Below are 27,499 nucleotides of genomic sequence, written 5' to 3'. Positions count from 1 at the left end.
CGCGCGCGCCTATTTATTTAACGTAATTATTTATTGATACGGTTATTTATCCATTAGGTTATTTATTTACTATTTACGGTGCTTAACTATAACGGGAACAGTCCGGAACACTGTCACGCTTTATCTTGTCCTCATGATACATTATCGTCATCGTAGGATTATCGGAATAATAGGGTAGAATTATTTAGGATTATTGTGGATAGGCGTAGATTGTGTTAGTGCCTTACGCAGATAATCTCGACGACTCCATACCAAGCCTCGCAGCCAGCGTTCCGCAAAATATCGAGTGGGGGGGAAAAACTAACTAACTAACTAACCCCTGACTAATTGCCATCATTAGACTAATCATAATTATTATTGACAACTATTTTGTTTACGTGTGAAGCTATCTAGTTAAGCAAAACACAGCGCGAGAGAGCGAGTTGGGTTCACAATGGCCAGCCACTCGAAGGCCCTGACCTTCTCCATTGAACGCATCATGGCCGAGGCTCCCAGGAGATCGGACATTCTGGCCAGAACTCGCGGCGTCGGCGGCCTCGCCACCGCGAGCTTCGCGGAGCGCTCTCCCGCCTACGCCATTCCACTGCTGCCGTGCGCCACGGCGAGTGGAGGCGATGGGCAGCAACAGCAGCAGCATGCGCGCTGCGGGTGGCTGCCCTTCAAGAACTCCGGCCACGCCATCGTGTTCCAGCAACAACAACAACATCAGCAGCAGCAGAACCAGCAAGAGGGTGTGGATGGACCGGAGCCACCTGCGAGTCTCTGCGAGTCCAAGGCCGCTCTCGGCTGGACCGGGTCTGCAGCCGGAGCCGGTCGCGGTTTTCCCCAAGTGGGGGTGCAGGCAGGACCCCAGGCGCTCAGGGTGGTGAGGCCGCGCGCACTGAGCGCGCAGCCACTCACCAGGGCCCCCGCGCCCCCCATCAGCTGGTGCCTGCTGGGAGGGGGGGCGCTCAGCGGCGGGGTGGCACCGAACAAAGGTGAGGGAGGGGGGGGGGCAGGAGGAGGAGGAGTGGGGGTGCTGGGTGTCGTGGAGAGAGGTTGCCCGCTAACAGAACTTGCCCCTACAGTCTGTAAAGGCTATACTGGGGGGATATTTGTCTTTGGAGGGTGGTGATGTTCGTGGTGGTGATGGTAAGTCGATGGTGGTGGTGTTGATGGCGATGTTGATTGATGGTGATGACGTGTCAATGTTGATGATGTTGGTGGTGGTGGTGGTAATGCCACCACTGATGTCAGTGATGACGATATAGGTGATGGTGGTTGTGTTGGTGATGATGGCGGTGGTGGAGAGCCGCAGTGATTGTGACGATTATACTTTTGCTGCTGTTAGTGGTGGCGCTGTTGGTGATGACGACATTACAAACCATTACCATCATCGTCTTCATCATCATCGTCTTCATCACCATCGTCGTCTTCATCATCATCGTCTTCATCGTCGTCGTCGTCTTCATCATCATCATCATTCTAACGCACCTAATGCAGTAGCAGCAGCATCGTCACAATCAGCAACATCACCACCACCACCATCAGCAGCAGCAGGAGCAGCCAGCAACATCATCACCATCAACAGGAACGTCCCGTCACGACCTTCAGTGCATCCGAACTCACGCGGCTTGGGCCGCCCCTGTCTCTCGTTGCAGCGCTGGTGGGTGGAGCGTCAGGGGAAGCTACGGCCCCTTCCCAAAGGAGCCCTGCCCCCTCGTACGCACAGGTGCTGCCCCCCCCCCCACACCACCACATCCCCCCCCCCCTCACGTCCTCCCCCCACACCACCACGACACCCCCCCCCCACCACCTCCCCCCACACCACCACGACACCCCCTCCCCATCACCTCCCCCCACACCACCACGACACCTCCCCCACCACCTCCCCCCACACCACCACGACCCCCCCCCCCACCTCCTCCCCCCACACCACCACGACACCCCCCCACCTCCTCCCCCCACACCACCACGACCCCCCCCCACCTCCTCCCCCCACACCACCACGACCCCCCCCCCACCTCCTCCCCCCACACCACCACGACCCCCCCCCCACCTCCTCCCCCCACACCACCACGACCCCCCCCACCTCCTCCCCCCACACCACCACGACCCCCCCCCCACCTCCTCCCCCCACACCACCACGACCCCCCCCCACCTCCTCCCCCCACACCACCACGACCCCCCCCACCACCTCCCCCCACACCACCACGACACCCCCCCCCCATCACCTCCCCCCACACCACCACGACACCTCCCCCACCACCTCCCCCCACACCACCACGACCCCCCCCCCACCTCCTCCCCCCACACCACCACGACCCCCCCCCCCCCACCTCCTCCCCCCACACCACCACGATCCCCCCTCCACCTCCTCCCCCCACACCACCACGACCCCCCCCCACCTCCTCCCCCCACACCACCACGACCCCCCCCACCTCCTCCAACACCACAACCCCCCCCCACCTCCTCCCCCCACACCACCACGACCCCCCCCCCCACCTCCTCCCCCCACACCACCACGACACCCCCCCCACCTCCTCCCCCCACACCACCACGACCCCCCCCCCACCTCCTCCCCCCACACCACCACGACCCCCCCCCCACCTCCTCCCCCCCACACCACCACGACATCCCCCCCACCTCCTCCCCCCACACCACCACGACCCCCCACACCACCACGACCCACCACCTCCCCCCCTCCCCCTCCTCCCCCCCCCCCCACCTCTTGCCCCCACACCACCACGACCCCCCCCCCACCACTACCCCCCCACCTCCCCCCACACCACCACAACCCCCCCCACCTCCTCCCCCCACACCACCACGACCCCCCCCCCCACCACCTCCCTCCCCCTCCCCCTCCTCTCCCCCACCTCTTGCCCCCACACCACCACGACCCCCCCCCCACCACGACCCCCCCTCCACCACCTCCCCCCCCACCTCCTCCCACACCACCACGACACCCCCCCCTTGCCCCCCGTGGGTGTCGCCTCCCCCTCTTATGGCCACTCCCTCGTCTCCCTCCCTCTACAACTCCGCCGCTCACGCTCACACCAAAAAGTGTTACAAGAGGCGGAAAGTAATAACAACAACAACAGCAGCAACAAAACGAGAAGACAAAACAACCGTGGGATGCGGCGTGGATTCCGGAACGCGTTCACAACATGCGAATCCAATCGGCAATGCAGAACGCCTTCATAAGCAGAGTCACCAGCAGTACGGAAGTCATGGGGGTAGCTGTCAGGGAAAAATACGTTTGCGAATTGGCAAGTGGTCGGTTTTATTTGTTTTGCTCAGGGTTGCGCCTCTGAGTTTTAGGCAGCGCCTTTCATCGATGTGGCCGGTTGCCGGTGGGGCAAGCCCCTAATTGAAAGGCAACTCTACACTGAAGTTTGGTTCGTATCGGACCATCCTGACGGGAGTATTAGACCCCCCCCCCCCCGACAGACGGGGGGAGCTACTGCATTACAAGCCTTTCAAATGTAGTGGCATAGCCTTGTTGCCTAAATTATAATGAGAAAATACTCGGCTGGAATAGCCACGCGTCTTACACGTACTGCCCCGGTGCTACTTGATCATACTTCACCACGCTGGTTCAGTAACGGGTTCACGAAGGAGGAGAGGATGTGAATTCTGCCAGACTTACACTGGCAGCAGCAGCAGCAGGAGGAGGGTGTGAATGCTCCCAGATTTACACTGCATGGCAACAGGAAGCTGTGAATTCTCCCAGACTTAAGACGGGCAGCAGCAGCAGGAAGCTGTGAATTCTCTGGACGATGTAGCGCCCTTATCATCACGGGGCAGGCGTGGGGCTCATTAGGCTGGCGGTGGCGATGAGTGCGCCATTAAGTGCCGTATGCGACAACACGCGTGTCAACACTGAACATCAACGCGGCGAAGCGAACGGAAGAGTGTAAGAGGGGTTCGTGGTGAAACGAGTCGGAGGGGATATGTAGATCCTCAAACGCTCGTTCCCGCAGTAACGATCATTTGTTCCCCCATTGTCCAAAACAGGCACAGATAATTGCAATAATAAAACTGACTTCATTTATCGTCATGAATTGAAACAGGCAATTTAATTATTTATTCTTTTATTCTAATTAAGATAAAATGAGAACCACTTTTTGGGGGGAATCAACCCGGCGGGCCTGGAGAAAAATCCACGCGACCACGAGGAGAAAACGCAAACTCCAAACATACAGGTGTCAGGGTCGGGATCGAACCCACGACCGCCTGTATACCAGGCGAGGTCGTTAACATCTCGCCACCGTGGCGTCCTTATGACAAACCCTGCATGGGGAGGTCTTCATCAAACCGCTGATTGACGGAGGGCTGCCCTACGTCGCTGTAGGTGACCATTACTGAGCGAGATATTGACTGATTGATGTACATTCTAATGAAGTTCCAAAAGGACTAGAATTACTCAAAATTCGCACAAATCTGCGTATAACGAGCAACATCCAAATTCGTATACAATACAGCCCTGGTATTGATAGATTCCACGCATAGGGCGGACCCAGCCGACAGTTCAACGTTGTTTTAGTCTCGTGCTTAACACCTGCACATAGACAGTAGATGGTCGCCACCGTCAGCGGACCGAGTCATTTGCCTCCTGCGGAATGTGACGCTGAGGCCGGCGGAAAGTGGGCAAACGCCCATCACCGGTTCGGCGTAGCGAAGGTGAGCCCGGGGCCCCCCTGGTGCAGGGCCCAAATGTGTGCGGATCCAGAGTTTGGACTTCTCAGCCACTTCGAGAGCCACCACCAAACCTGATGGACGTCATCCTCGAACCCCCGAGGGACTGCCGGCGACGGCGAATCACAGCGATGGTGTGGGGCACCCTCTCCCTCCACATTCCACACCGCACCGCTTCGTAGCCCCGTGCCTGGGTTCTCTCTGTCTATACAGAGTGCTTCAATATTGTTTTGACACTTATATGGGGCTATCGTTTTTAATGAAAAAACAACAAATGTAAATGTTAATAGCTACAAAAAGTCGCCATCGTTGTCAACACCTGCCTGGAATCTTCTCCAGGTGGTGTCCAAAGCACGGAGGCAAATTTCCCGTGGTATCGTTGCAAATCCTCAGAAGTGTTCACACTTTTTTTTTGAAGCGCCCCTCTATTCTCTGGTGGCGCAGTCGCACCGCCTGCACACCCGCTCGCTCAGCCATTGCCCGTTGCTGACACGAGGGAGACGTGGACGTGAGCGGGGCGATGCAGGGAGGGGGGGGGGTCGAGCTATAAATGGGGCGGAAGGCATGGATGTGGCGGTGAGAGGATGGGTGTTGTGGCGTGACCCCGGAGGTCAGGGGTTAGAGGGCCCAGGGTTTAGGCTCTAAGCCTGAGCTTATGGTCTTTAACGGACGCGTGTTGAAGTGGCTGGGTGGCTCAGGAGCTCTCGTGGCTGTGTCGGAGCACTGAGCCGGCATAGGTTTGAGTCCAGGTTTCTGCCCTCCGTGTTTAAACGGGGACCACCCCCCCCCCCCACCCCCAAGTGCTGCAAATAACACAACAGCACTAATGTGCACGTGCATCTCTTCTGTCAGTCCACTGATGATGGGTGAGGGCCTCCCCGTAAAATAGATGGATCGCTACAGAGCGTGACCGTGAGAGATGCAAACGGCTTGGGGAGGCCTTCATCCAGCAGTGGATATATCATGGCCTCTGCTGGTGATGTTGATGCGGCGCGTAAGAGACCAAAGGGATGGCGTGTGTTGCTTCACGATGATTCCACGTGACCTCTTCGTGACCCCCCCATCACCCCCTTGTGACCCCCCTCGTGCCCAAAGCGCTCGGCGGAGAAGCGTCGATCGGAGCAAGGAGTTCACGCGGGGGTCACGGCGAGGTCGCAGGCCTCCAGGACCGCCGGCCACGCAGCGGCACTCAAACCCAAGCACTTCACGTGCGAGGTGTGCGGCAAGGTGAGAAGCACACGGCAGTGGCGATCGTTCCACTTTGTTATCAGTGCAGCTGCGTGGAGGGGTTGTAGCCCAGGGGACACGGGGAGGCTGAGTGTAGCTGTGTGGAGGAGCTGTAGTCGAGGGGACACGGGGAGGGTGAGTGTAGCTGTGTGGAGGAGCTGTAGCCCAGGGGACACGGGGAGGCTGAGTGTAGCTTTGTGGAGAAGCTGTAGCTGAGGGGACACGGGGAGGCTGAGTGTAGCTGTGTGGAGGAGCTGTAGCTGAGGGGACACGGGGAGGCTGAGTGTAGCTGTGTGGAGGAGCTGTAGCCGAGGGGACACGAGGAGGCTGAGTGTAGCTGTGTGGAGGAGCTGTAGCTGAGGGGACACGGGGAGGCTGAGTGGAGGAGCTGTAGCTGAAGGGGACACAGGGAGGCTGAGTGTAGCTGTGTGGAGGATCTGTAGCTGAGAGGACACAGGGAGGCTGAGTGTAGCTGTGTGGAGGAGCTGTAGCCGAGGGGACACGAGGAGGCTGAGTGTAGCTGTGTGGAGGAGCTGTAGCTGAGGGGACACGGGGAGGCTGAGTGGAGGAGCTGTAACTGAAGGGGACACAGGGAGGCTGAGTGTAGCTGTGTGGAGGATCTGTAGCTGAGAGGACACAGGGAGGCTGAGTGTAGCTGTGTGGAGGAGCTGTAGCCGAGGGGACACGGGGAGGCTGAGTGTAGCTGTGTGGAGGAGCTGTAGCTGAGGGGACACGGGGAGGCTGAGTGTAGCTGTGTGGAGGAGCTGTAGCTGAGGGGACACGGGGAGGCTGAGTGTAGCTGTGTGGAGGAGCTGTAGCTGAGGGGACACGGGGAAGCTGAGTGTAGCTGTGTGGAGGAGCTGTAGCTGAGGGGACACGGGGAGGCTGAGTGTAGCTGTGTGGAGGAGCTGTAGCTGAGGGGACACGGAGAGGCTGAGTGTAGCTGTGTGGAGGAGCTGTAGCTGAGGGGACACGGGGAAGCTGAGTGTAGCTGTGTGGAGGAGCTGTAGCTGAGGGGACACGGGGAGGCTGAGTGTAGCTGTGTGGAGGAGCTGTAGCTGAGGGGACACGGAGAGGCTGAGTGTAGCTGTGTGGAGGAGCTGTAGCTGAGGGGACACGGGGAAGCTGAGTGTAGCTGTGTGGAGGAGCTGTAGCTGAGGGGACACGGGGAGGCTGAGTGTAGCTGTGTGGAGGAGATGTAGCTGAGGGGACACGGGGAGGCTGAGTGTAGCTGTGTGGAGGAGCTGTAGCTGACACGGGGAGGCTGAGTGCAGCTGTGTGGAGGAGCTGTAGCTGAGAAGACACGGGGAGGCTGAGTGTTGCTGTGTGGAGGAGCTGTAGTCGAGGGGGCACGGGGAGGCTGAGTGTAGCTGTGTGGAGGAGCTGTAGCTGAGAGGACACGGGGAGGCTGAGTGTAGCTGTGTGGAGGAGCTGTAGTCGAGAGGACACGGGGAGGCTGAGTGTAGCTGTGTGGAGGGGCTGTAGCCGAGGGGACACGGGGAGGCTGAGTGTAGCTGTGTGGAGGAGCTGTAGTCGAGAGGACACGGGGAGGCTGAGTGTAGCTGTGTGGAGGGGCTGTAGCCGAGGGGACACGGGGAGGCTGAGTGTAGCTGTGTGGTGGAGCTGTAGCCCAGGGGACACGGGGAGGCTCACATCTCCATATCCCTTCTCTCCCTCCCCCACTCCCCCCCCCCCCCCACCTGGGCCAGGTGTTCAACGCACACTACAACCTGACGAGACACATGCCCGTGCACACCGGCGCGCGCCCCTTCGTGTGCAAGGTGTGCGGGAAGGGGTTTCGCCAGGCGAGCACACTGTGCCGACACAAGATCATCCACACGCAGGTGCGCGAGCGGGGTTCCCCCTTTCGGTGTTCAGGAAGTGGCATCGCGAACATTCGGGGTCGGACTGGCTGGGTGGTGCTTCTTCACGTGGGGGGCACGCGAAGATGCCCTTTGTAGGGGGAGTGGGGGGTGGTGCGAGACATGGCCAGATTTTTGTCGACGGTAAATAATCGAAATAATAATGAGCACGATAATTGTTTTTTTACCCTTTTATCTGGCAACAAAACTGACACCTTTTTTGTTGCCAGATAAAAGGGTAAAAAAACAATTATCATATTTTTCTACTGGCAAATAAGGTTACAATGGTATAATAATGGGCACGTAAGAAACAACTACTTTGCAGTAAAGGTTAGGACCCACTTGGCTATGAGATGGGGGTAGAGTCAGGGCTCGGGTTCGCGCAAAGGAGAACGGATATAGTTGTCATCACCTCCTGCAGTCAGACGCACGTCACCAAGCTGAACTGTGCTGATGAGTCCTAGTGAGGAGGAAACCGGTCCGCGTGCGTCGCTCATCACTGCACCACGGCTGCTGCTGTCAGTCGGCACCACATTTGCCAAAATGTTATTTTTATGGGGACCCGAGGCAAGACGCTGTCCACAGTGCAGTTCTACAGGAACTTGCTGACGGTTTTTGCATAACGCGCAGATAGGCGCGAGTGCTTTGTGCACGCTTGTTCAAGAGGCTGATTTAAAACTCACTGCGAGTAAGGGTTGCCACCTGTCCTGATTGTTCCACACGATGCCCGACGTTTCGCTGCATGGATTTGGGGGAGGGGGGGGGACTTTTTTGAGATTCCCAGCACGTGGAGCGGAACGTCGGACATCGTTCTGAACGGCACGCGGCGACATCCGAAAGCACCTCGGAGAGGCGTGCGGCACAACTGCGCAAACTGACGCAGCAAGTGACTGCGATTGCAGTGTGCCCCCCTCTCTCTGCGTGTGTCGCAGTAGCGGGGAGCGGTAGTGTAGCAGGTTTGCGCTACGCTGCGAATTTGATTTCCGCTCACGGCCAACAACCGGTGACGATAATTTGAAGCGGTCCTGGGCATCCCCTAGGTCGACTCAGGCTCAAATGAGTATCCGGTGCAGTATGTAAACGTACTGGAGAGACAAAGGCGGCCGGGCGTGGTGCTGGCTACCCATGCCCTTGTGTGCCGTGCCGACATGATGCTCACTGACAGCACTTGCCCCAACAGTCTGTTTAAGGCTACACGGGGGATCTGTCTTTTTTTTTGTCGTAGGAGCGACCCCACAAATGCTCGCAGTGCGGGAAGGCGTTTAACCGCAGCTCCACGCTCAACACCCACGTGCGAATCCACGCCGGCTTCAAGCCCTTCGTGTGCGAGTTCTGTGGCAAGGGGTTCCACCAGAAAGGTGAGCTCGCGAGACGGGGACGACACGCGCTTGACACGGCCACGTTTACACCCCCCCCCACAACACCCCCACCCACCCCCAACCCCCCCACCCCCACAACCCCCCCACCCCCCAACCCCCACAACCGCCCCAACCCCCCACAACCGCCCATTTTAAGGCCACACAAAGTGTTAATGACGAACGTGTGACGTTTTCCTTCGTGAACTGCGCTTGTGCGCTCCAGCAATGCCAGATTCTGGTGTGACTATAAACCGCACGAGGGCATCACCAGCAGGCCGATATGTGCACGTCGCTGTGATGAATGGAAAAGTAAAGACGGAGCCACAGGGGTGCGATTGTGACCATGCTACCAAAACCCCTATAGACCGTATCGTAATCCACCGTCGCCTGCACTCCTTTAACGGAGGAGGAACGGCGAAACGACACCAACTCTCTCGCTCTGCTGATGCCCTCTCGTCGTAGCCAGCAGCAGACCTCGACATTGGCATTTCGCTCCTGAACATGCTGCCACATGGCAAGAATAGAATACCTACGTGACTTTACCGAAATAACCAAAGAGTAAAGAATAGAATGGTCTATGGGCAATGTCTATTGACAATGTTGGTATATGGGCAGTGTTCGTCTTTGGGCAATGTTAGTGTATGGACATTGTCATGGCCAACGTGTCTATGGGGAAGTGCGAGTCTAGGGTAACCGTTAATCTATGGGCAATGTGCAAGTATGGTGTTAGTAAATGGGCAGTGTTAGTATATGGGCAATATTATTCTATGGGGAGTGTTATGGGCAATGTAAATCTTTAGGCAATGTTAGTCTATGAGCAATATTTAACAATGGGAAATGTTAGTATATGGGCAGTGTTAGTATATGGGAAATATGATTCTATGGGGAGTGTTATGGGCAATGCAAATCTTTAGGCAATGTTAGTCTATGATCAATGTGCAACGATGGGAAATGTTGGTAAATGGGCAGTGTTCGCATGTATGCAATGTTATTCTGTGGGCAGTGTTTTGGGTAATGCTAGTCTACGGGCAATGTACGTCTAATATGGACCATATAACAGACGAGCCTGTGCATTCTTCAACGGAGGAGAAGGAACAGCAACACCACTCGACTCTCCACTGAAGCCCTCTCGTCGTGGCGAGCGGTCCTCCCAACCTTAACCATCCAGCTTCCCGAACAATATCGCCCTCCGTACGCAGGAACGGAACGGAACGATGCATTTATTCATTCGCGTGTATGCATTCGACCGTCGCACCCCCCCCCCCCTCATCTTTACGAAATGCCCACCCCGCAGGCAACTACAAGAACCACAAGCTGACGCACAGCGGGGACAAGCAGTACAAGTGCGGCGTGTGCAGCAAGGCGTTCCACCAGGTGTACAACCTGGCCTTCCACATGCACACGCACACGGAGCGCAAGCCGTACACGTGCGTGGCGTGCGGCCGCGGCTTCTGCCGCAACTTCGACCTCAAGAAGCACGTGCGCAAGCTGCACGAGGCGGCGGCGACGGCGGCGGGCGGCGCGGACGGAGCCGTGGCTGCTGCTGCTGGTAGAGTTTCTGTTGGTGGTTGTGTTGCTGCTGCTGCTGCTGCTACTGCTGCCGATAGAGCTGCGGCTGATGCTGGTGGTGGTTGTGTTGCTGGTGCCACTGCTGCTGTTAGAGTTGCGGCTAGTGGCGGTGGTAGTTGTGTTGCAGCCGCTGGTGCCGCTGCTGCTTGTGGTGGTGTTGGTGCTGATGGTGGTGGTTGTGTTGCTGCTGGTACTGCTGGTAGATCTGCTGCTGGTGGTGGCGCTGCTCGTGATGGTGGTGTGGTGAGAACAGCCACAAGCGAGCGAGAAGTTTGTGAGCTCACGTGGCGAGATTCATCATCACCAACTTCATTACGATCATCCTCATCATTATCATCATCAGCAGCAGCACCATCAGCAGCACCGTCATCTTCGGCCAATTATCGTCTTGAATCCAAGACCGTGCACTGAAGCCATGTGCTGCTCACGGCTTACTCTCAGCCCGTGACCAGGGAATTATTCCCGGCACCCGGCACACCACATCCCCCTGTACCTATCGCTGCTATGGCTGTGGTGGTTTACCAAGTCCCGTGTCGCCTCCTCCAGTCTCACCGGTGTCCTGGTAAACGTGTTCCGTGTCTGCGCACTCTGTATGGATCCCTGTCCGCGTGTGCCCTTGTTTCGCCGTTGCCCTCTTGTCTGACGACGCGGGTCGGAACGATTCAACGCCCCGGCGGCGAACGATTGATTTCCACGGTTATTTAGATTCAAGGATCGATTCTTTATCGTCTCGTATCTCCCACTCCCAGAACACGTTTGTATTTTAACTAAATCTTGACTGCAAGCTTTGTGACTGCAGGAATTCATATTCTTTGGGTTTTTCGGTAAAGCCACGGAGATAGAAAAATAATAATAAAGCCACGTGGCTTTACCGAAAGACCCATAGAATATGTATTCCAACAGTTTTATTTAACTGCTGCATCTTCATTTGAGCAACTTTATTATAAGATTTGCATACATCCCTATCATCATCAGCCATGCTCAATCCACTGCTGGATGCAGGCCTCCCCTAGGCCTAGGCTGCAACAGCCTCTCAAGATCCCGCGATGTTATGAATCCGCCTCCTGTAGCAGCTGCACGCGAGCTGATTTCGTCGCTCCATCTCCTTCGGTGGACGCCTTCAAGTCCCTGACTGTGCCCACTCCATTATCGTCCGTGACCACGTGGCCCTTTCTAAGCCGTGACGTGTCCTGCCCCAGCACACTCACGTTTCATAGCGAGCGTGAACGGTGCCATTATGAGCCTGCTCATGTGTCCGCTGCTCCTCGTGTGTGTTCGTGTCTCTCTCTCTATATATAAATTCCAATCGTGAATCTCTCTGCGCTCACGACTCGCGCACGCATTCGTGTCGCCTTCACGACAGTCGATGATTTCCCTCGTCGTATGCGCCTTTTTCCATTGTTCCATTGGGCCATTGTTCCACTGGCCCATTGTTCCACGGGACCATTGTTCCACTGGGCCATTGTTCCACTGGCCCATTGTTCCATGGGACCATTGTTCCACCGGCCATTGTTCCACAGGGCCATTGTTCCATGGGACCATTGTTCCACCGGCCATTGTTCCACAGGGCCATTGTTCCATGGGACCATTGTTCCACCGGCCATTGTTCCATTGGCCCATTGTTCCATGGGACCATTGTTCCACCGGCCATTGTTCCACAGGGCCATTGTTCCACGGGGCCATTGTTGTATGGTACAAGAGACGTCGATTCGTTCTCTGCAATGTTACATTTTTTTAAATCTATTATTGGCACTCTATTGAATCACTAGAGGTGGAGCATCATTACAGGTCTACCTGCCTATCTACGTATTCTCCGTTTTACGGTATTTCTCCGAATTATAAGATGCTCTGTAAAGTAAGATCACCCCAAACTTGTTCCAGGTGTCAATATTGTTATACAAATCTGGTCGCACGCGCACCTACCGGATTCTAAGACGCACCTCTAACTTTTGCTTTAAAACGCAAGGAGGCAGTGCGTCTTATAATCAGGAGAATACCGTGATGACGGTCGCATAAGATGCGACAATGGATGTTCGGAACGTGGGGTTCACGCCCTTTCATTGCTGAGCCGTTGGTGACAACTCCATGTTACTCTGGCGTATGTTTAATGGGCGGTCAACGATCTTCGAGAAGGAGATGTCGAGTAAGACGAGGCGGTGGCTGCGCTGCACGCGCTCGGCAATCCCGCACCGCGGAGTAGTGCCGCAGCGAGGGTTGGTGGGTCACCCACAGGTGTCGTGAAACTCCCCTCCCCGTGGGGCGTCCAGGAATCTGCTGCACCCTGGCTCGCCACCAACACGTGGACTCCGCCTGTTCCATCTGCATGGGATAGAGCATTGTCCCCTCGCACGCGTGCGTTTTCTCCCGGGGTTTTCGGTTTCCTCTCGTTAATTGGCCAATGCCATCTTAATACAAAGAGGACCGCAGAACTTAGGGGAGGGGAATTTGGAACTCGACTCACTGCGTGGCTGCTGCTGCTTTACCGCTCGTCTGTGGTTCCTCCTCGCGGCTCTGAGTCGTTCTCTCTCTATGAGAGCGAGCGGATACCGTGGTGCCGCGTTACAAGTTGACATAATTATAAACGTTACAAGTTGACATCATTATAAACGCAAGCACAAATTATTACCCGACTACTGCACCAAAAAGCTACCCTGTGTTTACCCAGAATAGCTTCACTGAGACTCGCGACTAATTTACAAAGAGGGTCCCGCTACACTGGGATGTTCGGCCATGAATTCTATGGGCATAATGGGAGCTTGGATTCCTGTGTGAGAAACTAAACGAAACTATTATATTTTTTAATCTCACCAGGTAAGGCCCCACTGAGCTATACGGCTCTTTTTCAGAATCGACCTGGTCACAAATTATGGCTCAACGAAGTGGCACATCGTGTGGAAATGTACAGCAGCCAAATACATGTGGAGGGAAGAAACCAGATGACCCGGAGAAAACCCCACGCGACCATGGGGAGTACACGACCACGAGGGGATGATGGCGTGAGGCGGCCGTTATCTAGCAGTGTATAGACCACGGTTCACAGTGATGCATGATGAGGAGGAGGCATTCATCCAGAAGTGGATAGACCAAGGCTGACCATGGTGTCCATAATTACATGTGTATGTCACCTAAATGATACTGCATCTGAAGATACATGACACAGCAGTTGCAACATGCATGTGCTGCTGGTGACGATGATTATAACGGTGATGGTGATTACATCGAGTGTGGATAATGGATATCTCATCAAGTCACTTATCTTGTTCTCAAACAGGTGTCGACTGCTCTCCGTAGTAATGTTTGCATGCACCTGTGTGTTGACTCGGCCTCAAATTAATATCTGGTGCGGTGTGTAAACATTGCCACTGGGAAGACAAAAGCGGCCGGGCGTGGTGCTGGCCACCCACCCCCTCGTGTGCCGTTCCGGCCTTCATAGGTGCTCGCTAACAGCACTTGCCCTACAGTCTGTTTAGACTATACGTGGGATATTTGTCTATGTGTGTGCCCACGTGTATGTATAAATATTCATGTGTCTATGTATTCTAAGGTGTGTCTGCCCATGTATGTGTCACTCTCATTACATGCGCGTGTCTGTGTATGATACACACGCGTGTATGTATGATTAGGCACGTGTCTGCGTGTATGTATGTATGTATGATTACGCACGTCGTGTGCCCCCGTGTATGTCTAAACCAAATGAAGAAGGTACGCGGCTGGAATTATACGCTTCAAGGTGTGGCTGGAATCTCCTGGCCAGCCGGGTGCTTTCTCTGAGTCGTTTTGACGCCTCGTGGATTTAAAACTGACCAGGGAGCAGCGCAGAGATAGTGCCCCCAGATATTTGCACAATGTGAGAATTCACCTTCCCAGCCTGTAGTTGTATGTAATTATATACGGCATGTACACACACACACATTATATATACACGCGCCTGCGTGCGTCCATGTACATATAATAACTGATGTCAATGATCATAATTATTACTGTTAAAATTATTTTGTTGCTGTTAATATCACGTTTTCCCATGTAATCCTTTGTACAGCAACTTCTATATTCCACTGTGTTCACGACTATTATTACTATTATAATGGTGGGGTGGGATTCATCCAGCAGTGTATAGACCGTGGTTGATGGGATTAAAGATGATGATGGATATTACCAACTGCTTTAGCCAAAAATTAAGACCTTTTTTGTTACAAAAATAATATTAAGTCTCCATATTCAAACGTGGACTCCATATGTTACACCGACACCACTGGAACTGACAGACCGATTTGCAGTGTCGATACATAGCGATGTCGGTGGCTGGTATGAAAGCGTGACATGGTGATTCTCGGCCACGGCTAACATTAGTGGCGATTGATACCTGAATCGGTCCTGCCTCCTCTCTCCAAAAGAAAAAAAAATAACCCCCAGAGGGCCTTGTCAGACTTGGGGCAGGTGCTGTTAGCGAGCACCGACGCAGGCCTTGCGAGGGGTGGGTGGCCATCACCACAGCCGTGCGCCGTTTGTATCCCCAAGTGCTGATGTTTTAACCCACAGTACCAGGTACTCCTTTACGGCTGAGTCTGCCTAGGGGAGACCCAGCACCGGTTAAGATATTCGTCACTGATGTCGGGCGTGAGCGGGAATGGAACTTGAGTCGCCGGGTTCGTAGCGCAGTGTTGCTAACCACTGCGCCACCGCTCCCTGTTTACTTCCGTCGAAACGCACTAACCAGAGTGGTCTAAAGTACGGTCAGCACCCCGTGATCGTAACGGCGTGGGGAGGCCTTCATCCAGCAGTGGATTGACAAGGGGGTTGTAAGTTAAAGGTGGATGGGACATGTGTAACTATATATGTCAATTACACCAATTAAAATCAGGTTCGTACGCTCACGATATCTCCGTTGCATGTGTGGGGTTTTCAAGCAGGCTCCGTGGCTTCCGCGTGAAGAGGTCACTTGATGAATGGCAATGGCCAAACGCGACAGTGCAGCAGGAGCACCCTCCTGCTCAACAAATCTTGAGACTCCGCCGTGAGGCTGAACACAGGGCATTTACTAATATTTGGCAACAACTGATAATGCCATCGCTGTGCAGCCTTCACGATTGATTGGCCCTGTGGACGTACAATGAACGTGCGGCTGGCAGGGCAAAACATGTTAAAATTACAACTTGCCAGAGCAATGCAATTACTGTATATGAAAAGGTTACAATGTTACAATTTGGGCGGTGTGTGTGATTTCAATACCAAATTACAAATGAAATTACGTGCCCATGTCCTCAAGTCGTGCCAGGCTCTGGTCTTGCCCATGGACTAACCCAGTGTAACACGGCAAATGTGCAGTGCGTGATATTTGAACCAGCGGTTTTGTTCTTACCACGGTCCGTCCGTCCGTATGTACCAATCTTCATTTTTCAAAATACAGGTTGAGTAGTTACATGCTGCACATGCCTGATGATTGCTAAACACGGAGAGGGACACGTCTGAGTGTAAATAAACACTCCCTACGTCACGTGCGATATACACGTACACACAAACACACACTTAATCAATTGGGATTATACGGCAGCAATCATCGCTCTTTAATTGGCAGACTTAGGCCCCAGGTCACTTACACATTACACCATCCTGGTCTCTTGAGTTCTCAACTGGTTAAAGAAAATAAACCTGAAACTAAAAGACAATGCCTATATTGTCACGTGCAACACAGGTATAAATACACGACGTGTATCTTACATTTTCAATTAGCTCTCTCTACGTCACACGTACTCGCATCTCTCTGTCTAAATCAGCTCGAGCCTTCCGTACATCACGTGACTTCTGTGTGGCCACCCCCACTTTGAACCCCTTCTCCTCCATCGCCGCCCCCTGTGAAAACAGAAGCTGCCCCTCCACACAGAAGCGTCGAGTCCCTGATGCAGCCTCTTCCTCCCAATCCTCGTCTCTCCTGACCCCCTCTGCTCCCGTTTCTCCGTTCATTTTCCATCCGTTTGCTCCTATTTACCATTATTTTTCTTCCCTTTCCCGTCCCGTGTTCCTTTATCATACATCACACCCTTGAATCTACACGCCTTACCGTGGTGTGCCACGGGTTTAAAAAAATAGTTAGAAGGTACATACAGCACACACATTATCTCCATCTTAATCAGCCACTCCCTACACCACCTAAGACGTGTTTAGCTATCATCGGGCGCGTGAGGCGTGTACCCAATGCATCTGCACGTATTTGAGCGGAGGATTGGCACAGACTGGAAGGGCATGCCGCTGTGGGTCTCGACGACTGGAGTGTGTAAAGGTCACGCATCCAATTGATCTGCTGGACGGGTCTAATGCAACGCTTCCTGTTTTTATACGTACGGTCAGACCCGTCGGTGTGCTGCTTACACGCAATGCTTGCACATGACGCCGTGGACACGCACGCGTCGATGGTCAAATCACCGAGAATGTGACCCATCTCGTCAAATCTCGAAAGCGAAGCGGACGTTTCGCCTGGTTCGCGTTTTGGATGGCGGCACCCACCACACATAACGGGGGTTGTAGGCTTCAAGTTTACATGGTGGGCAGCAAGGAGCACAGGACTGCATTGCAAAGTAATGAGAATACAATTCACTGTTGTGCTATACTTACATGTTCCCACGTGTATGCTTCCCACCTTCATCAACCGGCACTGACCAGCGTGGTGAAGTATGGCCATATATCATTTCCTTCTCCCGCCCGTCCCCAGGGAATTGGCATGAGATGCTCTCAATATATAAGCGTGTGCACGCGTAACAACACCACGTCTGTCGTCAATGATTCCGTGGTGTCTGCAGAGATTATAAATGTGCACGCCGTGGGTCTCTCGCGGACGGGAAGGTCGCTAAACGCCGCGGTCTCAAGCCAAATGTCATTTCTGAGAATGTCCCAATGAATTAGCAGCAGGATGACATTGGAACCCGCCACCTGTAACACGCGACAAACCATTTGTCATTTGCCCCCCGCCAAATCCCTGTCGCTCTCTTCACTTGCCTCCTCAACGCATGATTTGAAAACAATTAAAGCGGGGACGAGTTCAGAGGCTGCGTGTGGTGGCGGGGAGGGGGGTGTTGTTGGGCTGGTCGTTTTCACGGTCGCGAAAGTTTGGTCGGCATCACGCCCCCTGCTGAGCGAAAACCATTCAGAATCAGACTATTAATGTATTTACTGGAGGAATCTGATGAGCTATAAAGCTGTGATTTATTATTTTATTTCTATTATTCTTAATATTATTTATTTTTATTTTTACCTACGTGACTTTACCGAAAAAACCTAAGAGTACTATAAAGCTCGTTTTGTTTTATTACAGATGTCCAGTAGGGGCGGGTAATTGAACGTTGCAACAAACAAACAATATAATAACATGAAAGCCCGGATGTCGTCAAGGCTTGTTAACCGAATATCGCCCGGACTGCAACCACGTTGTACAGACCGTGTGTGGGTAGGCAGCAAGCCACGTGCTCATGGTAATGATGATTTGATGATGTTTACAGTTGACTAGAACAATCATCATTATATGATGACATGATGATCATTTGAAATAGTTGCTGACATTGATGATATGATGATGGGGATTATGATGTGGCATAGGTGATTATAACAATAATCATAATTAATGACGTGTTGACGGTGGTGATGATGACGAAGTGAAATAGTTGATTAAATTTGTTGATATGGCAGTAAAGATTATGCTATGACATAGTTTATTAAAACAATGCTTATGAAAATGATATGTTGATAACGATGATATGTATTCTTAGGTTTTTTCGGTTAAGTCACGTAAGTAAAACATCAAATAAAAATTAAAAAATATTAATATTTATTTATTTATTAATATTTATTTTATATTTATTTTTTTATTTTATTTTGATGTTTTACTTACGTGACTTAACCGAAAAAACCTAACAATATGAATCTTTGCAGTCACGAAAGCTTCAAATCTAGAACGATGATATGATGGTGTTGGTGATAATGACGATGTGAAATAGTTGATAACATTGATGATGACAATAATGATGATGACAATAATGGGGATTATGGTGTGACGTAGTTGATGGTGGCGATGATGATGATGATGTTGACAATTGTGACGATGCTAATATTATTGACGATGATGGTTACGACCAAGATGCGACCGTGGTGGTGGTGGTGGTGGTGTTCCTTGTAAGACACACACACGAATACGCGAATACGCATTGTGAATTCTGCTCCAAAATTATACATTTCCATCTCCAATTTGGGCTCAATTTCATAATCCTAAGTAGCCCTCGCCCAGCTATGATTTGGCAGCCGAATCTAAAATAATGGCACTTTCTCTTGCCCAATGTTCATAGGATCATAGGAACTGCATGGCTATAGGCTCGGTGTGTAAAGTGTCCGATTGGCCGGCACCAACTACATCATTGTGATCATTAATCATAATACAGTAATGATCGTTATTTTAATTTTCAAATAATAATAATTCGTAATAATAATCATCAGCATCAATATAGTCATATCATCATTGTGACACATTCATCATGATCGTAATCATTACATCTATCGAATTATATTATCATTGTCAAATCATCGTCAACACTCTCACACCATCAGCATCATCGCTGCGAACCCGGCCACCCGAGTTCGATTTCCCTGCTTTGGTTAACTCGGCACTGACTGGCGGAAGGGCCTCCACACGACGGGAGCTCGAGAGGTCGCCACTCAGAGGGTATTTGGTCTACTCTTCCATGCCGACCAGGACGTCTTCGATAAAATATTGGAGTACGTCCACTTTACCCCTGCTGGTCGACTAACACGTGGCGTTCAAAGACTGATGGGTTTTGGACAGAGGCGGGCGGTGGTGATTTAAGCAACTCGCCACATTGTTACAGCTGCCACGTCGGGAGATGGAATCGAACCAGCGACCTCTGGATTGCAATTGCGGTGTGCTAACCATTACACCACACAGCATCGCCTCTTAATTATCATCATCGGCCATGGTTAATCCACTGCTGGATGAAGACATCCCCAATCCACCACCACCTCTCACGATCCTGTGATGTAATAATACTCCAGCCAACGGCGAGCACACAAACTGATTCCATCGCTCCATCTCCCCGGTGCGACGTCCACTCTCGAACGCGTTCCCTTCATTTATCTGTCCCATCGTTATCTATAAAACAAGCAACAACAACAACAACAAAAACACGAGTTATTTTTTGGGGGGAAGGAGGGGGTTGCGTGTGCGGTGGGGGAGGGGGGCAGTGAATTGGGGGGGGGGTGCTGAGATGATGAGTAGGTGAGATGAGAGAGCCGTGGAAAATCATTTTGTAAGCGACGGTCTCGATCAAGCGGCGGGGTTAAACGGGACGCCGCTCCGTGCGGCTCGCGCGAGCCTCGTCTCCGCCTCCCCACATGGTCTCCCTCCTCCTCGCTCCACGATCTATCGCATTTGGGACTCGCTCACTCAGTTAATGAGTGCGCTCACATTCCCTTCACGGACGGAGCGGCGGGAGGCGCTTGGGGATGGAAGGTTTCAGGGTGCGGGTGGGTGAGTGGGTGGGTGGGATACGACAGCGAGGGATCAGGGTGTGGGTGGGTTAGAGGGTGGGTGGGTGGGAGACACCAGCGAGGGATTAGAGTGTGGGTGGGAGACAGGGGTGGAGAGCTCAGGGTTGTGGGCGGGTGAAGTGCCTGCAAACAGCACTTGCCCCAACAGTCTGTTTAAGGCTATACGGCGGATCTTTGGGCGCATGGGAGACGGGCGTGGAGGTTGTCAAGGTGTGGTGGGGTGACTGAGTGGGAGACGGGCATAGAGAGATCAGGATTCGCGGGTAGGTGGGAGACGAATGGATACCAGGATGAGAGATGGGGAGGGAGACAAGGGGAGTGGGATACCGAAATGGGATATAAGTAAATCGTTCCCACGCATCTGCCTCTTCTCTCCAAGATGTCACCATTCGGACCGCGTTCGTGAACGCAAGGCAGATCTGAAACACGGTAGGACCAATACCTCTGCCGTTGCCGATCATTGTTTTAACGCTGTGGGCTCACACCGAATTGATTTTTCCAAGACGGAGGTACTCTGCAAACCTACCGGCTACCTTCAGAGATTTGTTCATGAAGCCATCCAGATATATAAATACACACACAACTTCAACCGAGAGGATGGGTACAAACTGAGCAATCATTGGAAGGACGTTATTAAGCAGGTAAAGTCTTAACTGACTGTGATGTTTCCATCTTACCTGCCTATGTCAGCTGTTATTTCCGACTCTCTGTGTCTCTCTCTCTCTTAGATGTCTCATGCTCACATGTCCTTTGCATTGTACTCTCATGCCTTTGGATTGCACCGCTCTCCGATCTTACATTTACATGCTAATTTCTCACGTTAACATCACTAGCCCCGCCCACTTATTTATGTCCCTTGGGCTACACCCATTTCAAACCTTTTAAAACAGTCTGCCTCATCAGCAGGCCACGCTTTCCCACCTGATGACGGACGCTTGTGTTGCGCCCAATTCCTGCAGTCACGAAAGCTTCCAATCAAGACATTCATTGGCAGTCATTCATCCTACTTACTGCACTGCCGTGCTGCCAGCTCGTTGCCCTGCAGGGTGGCTCTAATCCCTGCCTGATCCACCAACCGTCACATCCAAATTCTTTGGACCGTTCGGTAAAGTCACGTAGATGAAAAATAAAGTGAATAACACATCCAAGTTTCTGGATTTCACGTGCACTCCACCTCGCCCCGGGAGATCGTTCTATGAGAAGAACAACACATATAAATGGAATCATGTGCGCAGACATCACCAGCTACCTCCACTGGATCCTAACCCGAACCCTGATCGACTACGAGATGGCACTAGCCGGCTTCCACATCCTCCACGGACTCACACCCTGCCTATGTCTGGCATCTCCATGTCTCTCTCTCTCGCTGTTTTGTCCCTTCGTCCGTGTGTGCGTTTCTTCGTATTGGTGGCGTAGAGGTTAGCCACGTTGCACTACGACCCCGGCAATCCAAGTTCGATTCCCGCTCAATGCCACCAACATCGATGACGATTATCTGAACCGGTCCTGGGCATCCTCAGGCACGCCTAGAGGCAGGCACGCCTAGAGGCAGGCACGCCTAGAGGCAGGCACGCCTAGAGGCAGGCACGCCTAGAGGCAGGCACGCCTAGAGGCAGGCACGCCTAGAGGCATGCCCGAGCATCACTGGATGTACCATAGAGGACCCAACATTGTGACCTCTCCTTAAAATCCAATCTCACATCACTGGATGTACCATACAGGACCCACCATTGTGACCTCTACTTAAAATCCAATCTCACATCACTGGATGTACCATACAGGACCCACCATTGTGACCTCTCCTTAAAATCCAATCTCACATCACTGGATGTGTAAAAACCGACAACAGACCACTTACCTGACAGGGTGCTCGTGCAAACGGACAGTCAGGAAGTGTGTCCAGTCTTAAAAATTAGTACCTGGTGCCGTGTGTGGAAACACCAGCACTGGAGAGACAAAGGCGGCCGGGCGTAGTGATGTCCACCCACCCCTTGTGTGCCGTGTCGGCCTTCATAGGTGCTCGCTAACAGCCCTTGCCCCAACAGTCTGGTACGGCTATACAGGTGGATCTTTGTCTTTCTCGGTCTCGGTGGTGTCGCGGGTAGCGTGCTGCGCTACGACCCCGATGACCCAAGTTCGATTCCCCTGGTGCCCTGCGTGTCAACATCAGCACTGGGGAAACAATTGCGACAGGACGTGGGGTGCTGACCACACCACCCCCTCCTGTGTCGTGTACTTGCCCCAACAGTATATTAGAGGCTATACGGGGAACTTGTATTTGTGTATGTCAATACGAGATTACTTAAAGCAGTGGGGAGGGGGGAGCGGTGCCTGCAAAGTCCCTATTCTATTTACCATTCCATTGTGTCAATAACGCGTTGCTTGAAAGGACTTCCGCCGTGGACACAGAGCGGTTGAACATATTGCATGTATGTACCATGTTGAATTTCTTTCGTGCCGTACGTAGCCAACCGTGCTAATCGAAGGTGCAGGAAAGGACAGCTTACTAAACGCCATATTCTCGCGTGCATGGTGGTGAGCTAAATTAATTCTTACATCACGTGGGGGGAGGCTTCATCCAGCAGTGGATAAGATCAATGATCACGAACAACACATCCAACAACATCAGCGTCAGCGCCGTCATAGTAAAATGTCATTGCACCGCAGTTACGTCACTCAAGCGCTCTGGTCATGCGCCTGGACGTCACTGGGTGGTTCGGGTGATGGTGGTTGTGTGCACATCACTCTGGCGCATTTCTCTCGATTCCAAATCAACCACGCACGGCAGATGTTTTCACCGGAAAAGACTCCATAAAAGTAGACGATGGCAAAGATCCCCCCATGCAGCCTTTTAACAGACTGTTGGGGCCAGAATGCAGTTCGCGAACATCTATGAAGGCACGCGCGTCACGTGATTGGTGGTGGGTGGCCAGCGCAACGCACGGCCGCCTTTGTCTCTCCAATGACGATGTTTACGCACACGCTACTAAAGTATGGTACTCAATTAAGGCTTCAGGACAGGTCACCGATGTTGGCTGCGAGCGGGCATTGAAATAAGCACACACGCACGCGCAACACAATCTATTTAAAGAGAGCCTGGACACGACGCAAACATGTCTGAACATATAAAGATGAATCTTTAGGGGTGCTTTTACAAAGAGGATAAAGGGAGGCAGGCTGCGGGGGAGGCGAGGCTATGGAAAGAGGGACGAGGGGAGGGTGGAGGATGAGGAGGGGATTTTGGTGGGGAGGGAACAAGCGTGGGGGGCAATAGGGCAGTTGTCCTAAATGTAAGTGGTTCGATGTGAATGGGCCGTCAATTGGGGAGTGAATGTGCGGGGAGCACCCGACGGATTAGGGATAGACCCCACCGTCACCCTACCCCCCCTCCCCTGCACACCACCATCCACCACATCCACCGCACCCCCACCCACCCAATCCACACGAGCGCGCGCGCGCGAACACACAGAGAGAGAGATTGAGGCATGTGCGCGCGCTTACAAAGATAGAGACAAAGATCCCCCATGTCGAGCCTTTAGCAGGTTTCTGGGGCAGAGTGGTGTTTAGCGAGCATCCTTGCAGCGAATAGGAGTCGGTGCAAAAAAATAGCAGCGGTGTTGTCGCTGTGAGTAATATTAAATATTGCTACAAACATAAATCAGTGTTAAATAGTATATTCCCCGTAGCGGACGTTGGCTCGGGCAGATTGTTTTTTAGACTGATTACACATATAACGATATGCACACGATCAGGTTTTACGTAGATTAAAAAGACAGACGCGCAAACACATGCATAAACCGTCTACACGCGTACGCACACACTTGCAAATACAAAGATCGCCCTATAGCCTTAACAGACTGTAGGGGCAAGTGCTGTTAGCAAGCACCTATAAAGGCCGGTACGGCACACGAGGGTGTGGGTGGCCAGCACCACGCCCGGTCGCCTTTTGTCCCCATAGTCGACCTAAGGGAGTCCCAGGACCGGTTCAGGTGATAATCGTCACCGGTGTTGGTGGCCGTGAGCGGGAATCGAACTCGGATCGCCGGGGTCGTAGCGCAATGTGGCTAACCTCTACGCCACCACAACGAGAAAGAAACGCACACACAGACGAAGAGACGGAAGGACAGCGAGAGAGACGTGGAGGTGACAGATGTAGGCAGGGTTTGAGTCCATGGTGGATGTGGAAGCCGGTGAGTTCCATCTCGTAGTCGATCTGGGTTCGGGTTAGGATCCAGTGGAGGGAGTGGGTGCCCCGGTTCGTAGCGCATCGCGCTAACTACTACGCCACCGCCGCCCACGCGCACACACAACACACAACACACTGCCTCATCTTGATTTCTACGGGCGCTCATCTCGGTCGCGTGGGGGTTGTTTAACAAGCATCGGGCGCGTGCAGCGCGTGACGAATTAATCTGGTAAATGCGGAATAACGTTGCTTCGAGTCGAAGAGACGGGGGTGACTATGGGATGAGTATTGAACGAGTGACTTTAATAGGAACTTTAAACCATTGTCGTAGAAATTCATGAACGAATAGGAGGATTCCAAGCTGAATAAATGCACAATTGAGGCAAATGCGCTGACATGCAATTCTGGCGCTGGTGAATTTTCCTTCGCATCTAATTGTTCGGGGGAAATGTTGCTGATGTCTCCAACATCAAGAATGGGGGGGGGGGGGGTGCCAAGCTGATGTATTACGGCTGCTCCTGCAAGATAATAATCATCGGCCGTGATCTATCCACTGCTGGACGAAGGCCTATCCAGGCCCGTTGTCGTCTCTCTCGCTCTCTGACACACACCGTCTAAAGGAGCTCGTTAGTGAGTTTATCTGCTTGGGTTGCTGCTGCTGCTGCACCACGATCGATCCGCTGAGTGGACGAGCGAGCAACGGCGGGCCCAGCTGGGGACGTGGGTTTAATTAGTATTGGTCCCATTGAGGCTTCTCCCAAAACTGCAGTGCTCGCGACCGCTGCTGGGAAACTCTGCTAAATCTTCCACTCGCAGTTTTCAGCGCTCCCCTTCATTCTATATAACGGACACATCGATGCATATTTAAACGTTTATGTAATATAACGCACGAGCAATATTCTCTCACTCGTGGAGAGAGAGAGAGCGGGAAAGCAGCAGCAGCAACAGCCACGCGATGATCCGGCGGTAATAATTGTCCAAGCTCTGCGCTCCTCTAGACGTGAATGTGTTCTCGGCCAATGGATGAGCGTTAACGTGTCAGAGGAAATGTCGAGTGGAGCGCAGCGTGCCGCCACCACGGTAACGTCCCAAACAAGAGCCGCATCACCACCCTGGGGTGGACCTCACAATCAGAATCTGTATTTAGATTGGAGGAATCCGATGAGCTATGAAGCTCTTTTCTTCACAGGCGTCCTAGTTGGGACGGGTCAAGGGTGACGCGCGCTGCTGCTGGGAATCCGCGTCCGAGCATCGCACGGAAGGTGACGCTGCGGCAGCCACCTGAGCGTGACCCCCACCTCCATCCCCTCCACCCCCCTCCACCACCCCCGCCCCCCTCCACCACCACCCCCTCCACCCCCCTCCTTCATCCCCGCCCCCCTCCACCCCCCCGCCACCCCCCTCCATCCCCCTGCACCACCCCCCACCTCCCCCATCCCCCTCCACCCCCGCCCCCCTCCACCCCCCCCGCCCCCCCTTCGCCCCCCCCGCCCCCCACTTCGCATTGCAATCGCGGCTATCACAGCCAACCGGTGGAACAACAACAAACAACAACAAACAACAACAACAAACAACAACATCGCCCAGCAACGGCCCAACGCTGCTTCGCTCATTCGCCGGCAAACGTCGTCCGAGGCGTTCTCAACGGGCCCCTCCCGTAGCTGCTCTTCTCGACTGACGGAGCAAACCTCGACGACGTCGAAACAAAGAAGAGAGAGAGCGGAAACAGCAGCCGTCGTCACCAGCGAGCCAGGCCCGCATGTCCCACAAAGCGCAGCCGTTATCCACCACCTTCACGCCCTCCAACCACCACTGCCACCAACCCCCAACCACTTCTCCATCTCGCCGGCTCCCCCGACCCACCCCTCCTCTGAGCCCTTGTCCCGCGAGCAGTTGGTTCTCTTAATTGGGCTCTCGGTTAAAAAATCCCAACTTTTTTTTCCCTCGCTCTCTCTCCCTTCTCCCTCCTCCTCCTCCCTCCTCCAACGAATCGATATTGTTTGACAAACAAAATAGGAGGTTCAGAAAAAAAAAACATTGCGTTTGTGTGTGTGTGTGGCGGGAGAGAGGGGGAGGGAGGAGAGGGAGGGAGGAGAGGGGAGAAGCAGGGGGGAGGAGGAGAATGGAATAGAGGGGAGGGGAGGGGAAGGGTGGTGGTGGAGGAGAGTGGAAAGGAAAGGAGAAGCGGAGAGGGGGAGTGGAGGGGAAGAGGGGGGAAGTGAAGTCACAGGGCTCGAGGAGAGTGGAGATGAGCAGCGAAGAGAGGGGGGCATGAAGGGAGAGGCTGGAGGTGGTGGGAGACGCGTGTGCGACCGTGAAGCGGCGTCTCAACTCAGGACGCCATCACACCGAGGCGACTCGGGACGACAGCGACAACGCAGAGCCCAGCTTGCTTCGCATTTCAATATGACCGCGATCTGTGCGCGCGTGTGTGCGGCAGTAATGTAGCGGTTAGCGCGCTGCGCTACGAACCCGGAGACCAGAGTTCAATTCCAGCTCAACACCAGTGACGATTATCTGAACCGGTCCTGGGCCTCCCCTAGGTCGACTCAGCCCCAAATGAGTACCTGGTGCGGTGTGTAAACATCGCCACTGGGGGGACAAAGGCAGCCGGGCGTGGTGCTGGCCACCTACCCCCTCGTGTGCCGTGTCGGCCTTCATAGGTGCTCACCAACAGCACTTGCCCCAACAGTCTGTTCAGGCTACACGGGGGATCTTTTTCTTTGTGTGTGCGGCGAGACACGGGTTGTCACGTGCGAGTACGTGTACTCGGCAACGATCATCGTCGCCTTCAATCATGATCTATCCACTGCTGGATGAAGGCCTCCCCACAATTCGCCATCACCCGTCACGGTCCTGATGAGCATCAATCAGGGCAGCCAGCACCTGCACGTAAGCTGACGTCCTCTCTTTGGCTGCCACTCCGTTGCTAGTCTCGACCATCGGGCAACGTCCCGAATACGTAGTGACGTGACCCACACACCCCCGTCAACCAAGCCAACCGGCACCAGAACCAAGACTTCACACAAACCTCACCCTAACTCACACCTCCAACTCACACCTCAACTCACATA

The 27,499-nt window shown here is 53.5% G+C and overlaps 1 protein-coding gene across 1 annotated transcript; it reads left to right on the top strand.

The window, feature by feature from the left end:
- Window positions 1-275: 275 nt before the first annotated feature.
- On the top strand, window positions 276-13,025 carry LOC133342496 (fez family zinc finger protein 2-like). Its single transcript, XM_061551650.1, has 7 exons — window positions 276-977; window positions 1,641-1,711; window positions 5,758-5,904; window positions 7,614-7,748; window positions 8,992-9,124; window positions 10,419-10,673; window positions 12,961-13,025. The coding sequence occupies exons 1-7, from the start codon at window positions 434-436 to the stop codon at window positions 13,023-13,025; spliced, it is 1,350 nt and encodes a 449-aa protein (XP_061407634.1). The 5' UTR covers window positions 276-433.
- Window positions 13,026-27,499: the final 14,474 nt, after the last annotated feature.

This window comes from Lethenteron reissneri, chromosome 15, assembly GCF_015708825.2.
Source record: "Lethenteron reissneri isolate LAM-NWPU_2019-01 chromosome 15, ASM1570882v1, whole genome shotgun sequence".
NCBI classification, from domain to species: Eukaryota; Metazoa; Chordata; class Hyperoartia; order Petromyzontiformes; family Petromyzontidae; genus Lethenteron; species Lethenteron reissneri.
The sequence above is the reverse complement of the archived record's forward strand: the minus strand, read 5'-3'. Positions and strand labels throughout refer to the sequence as shown.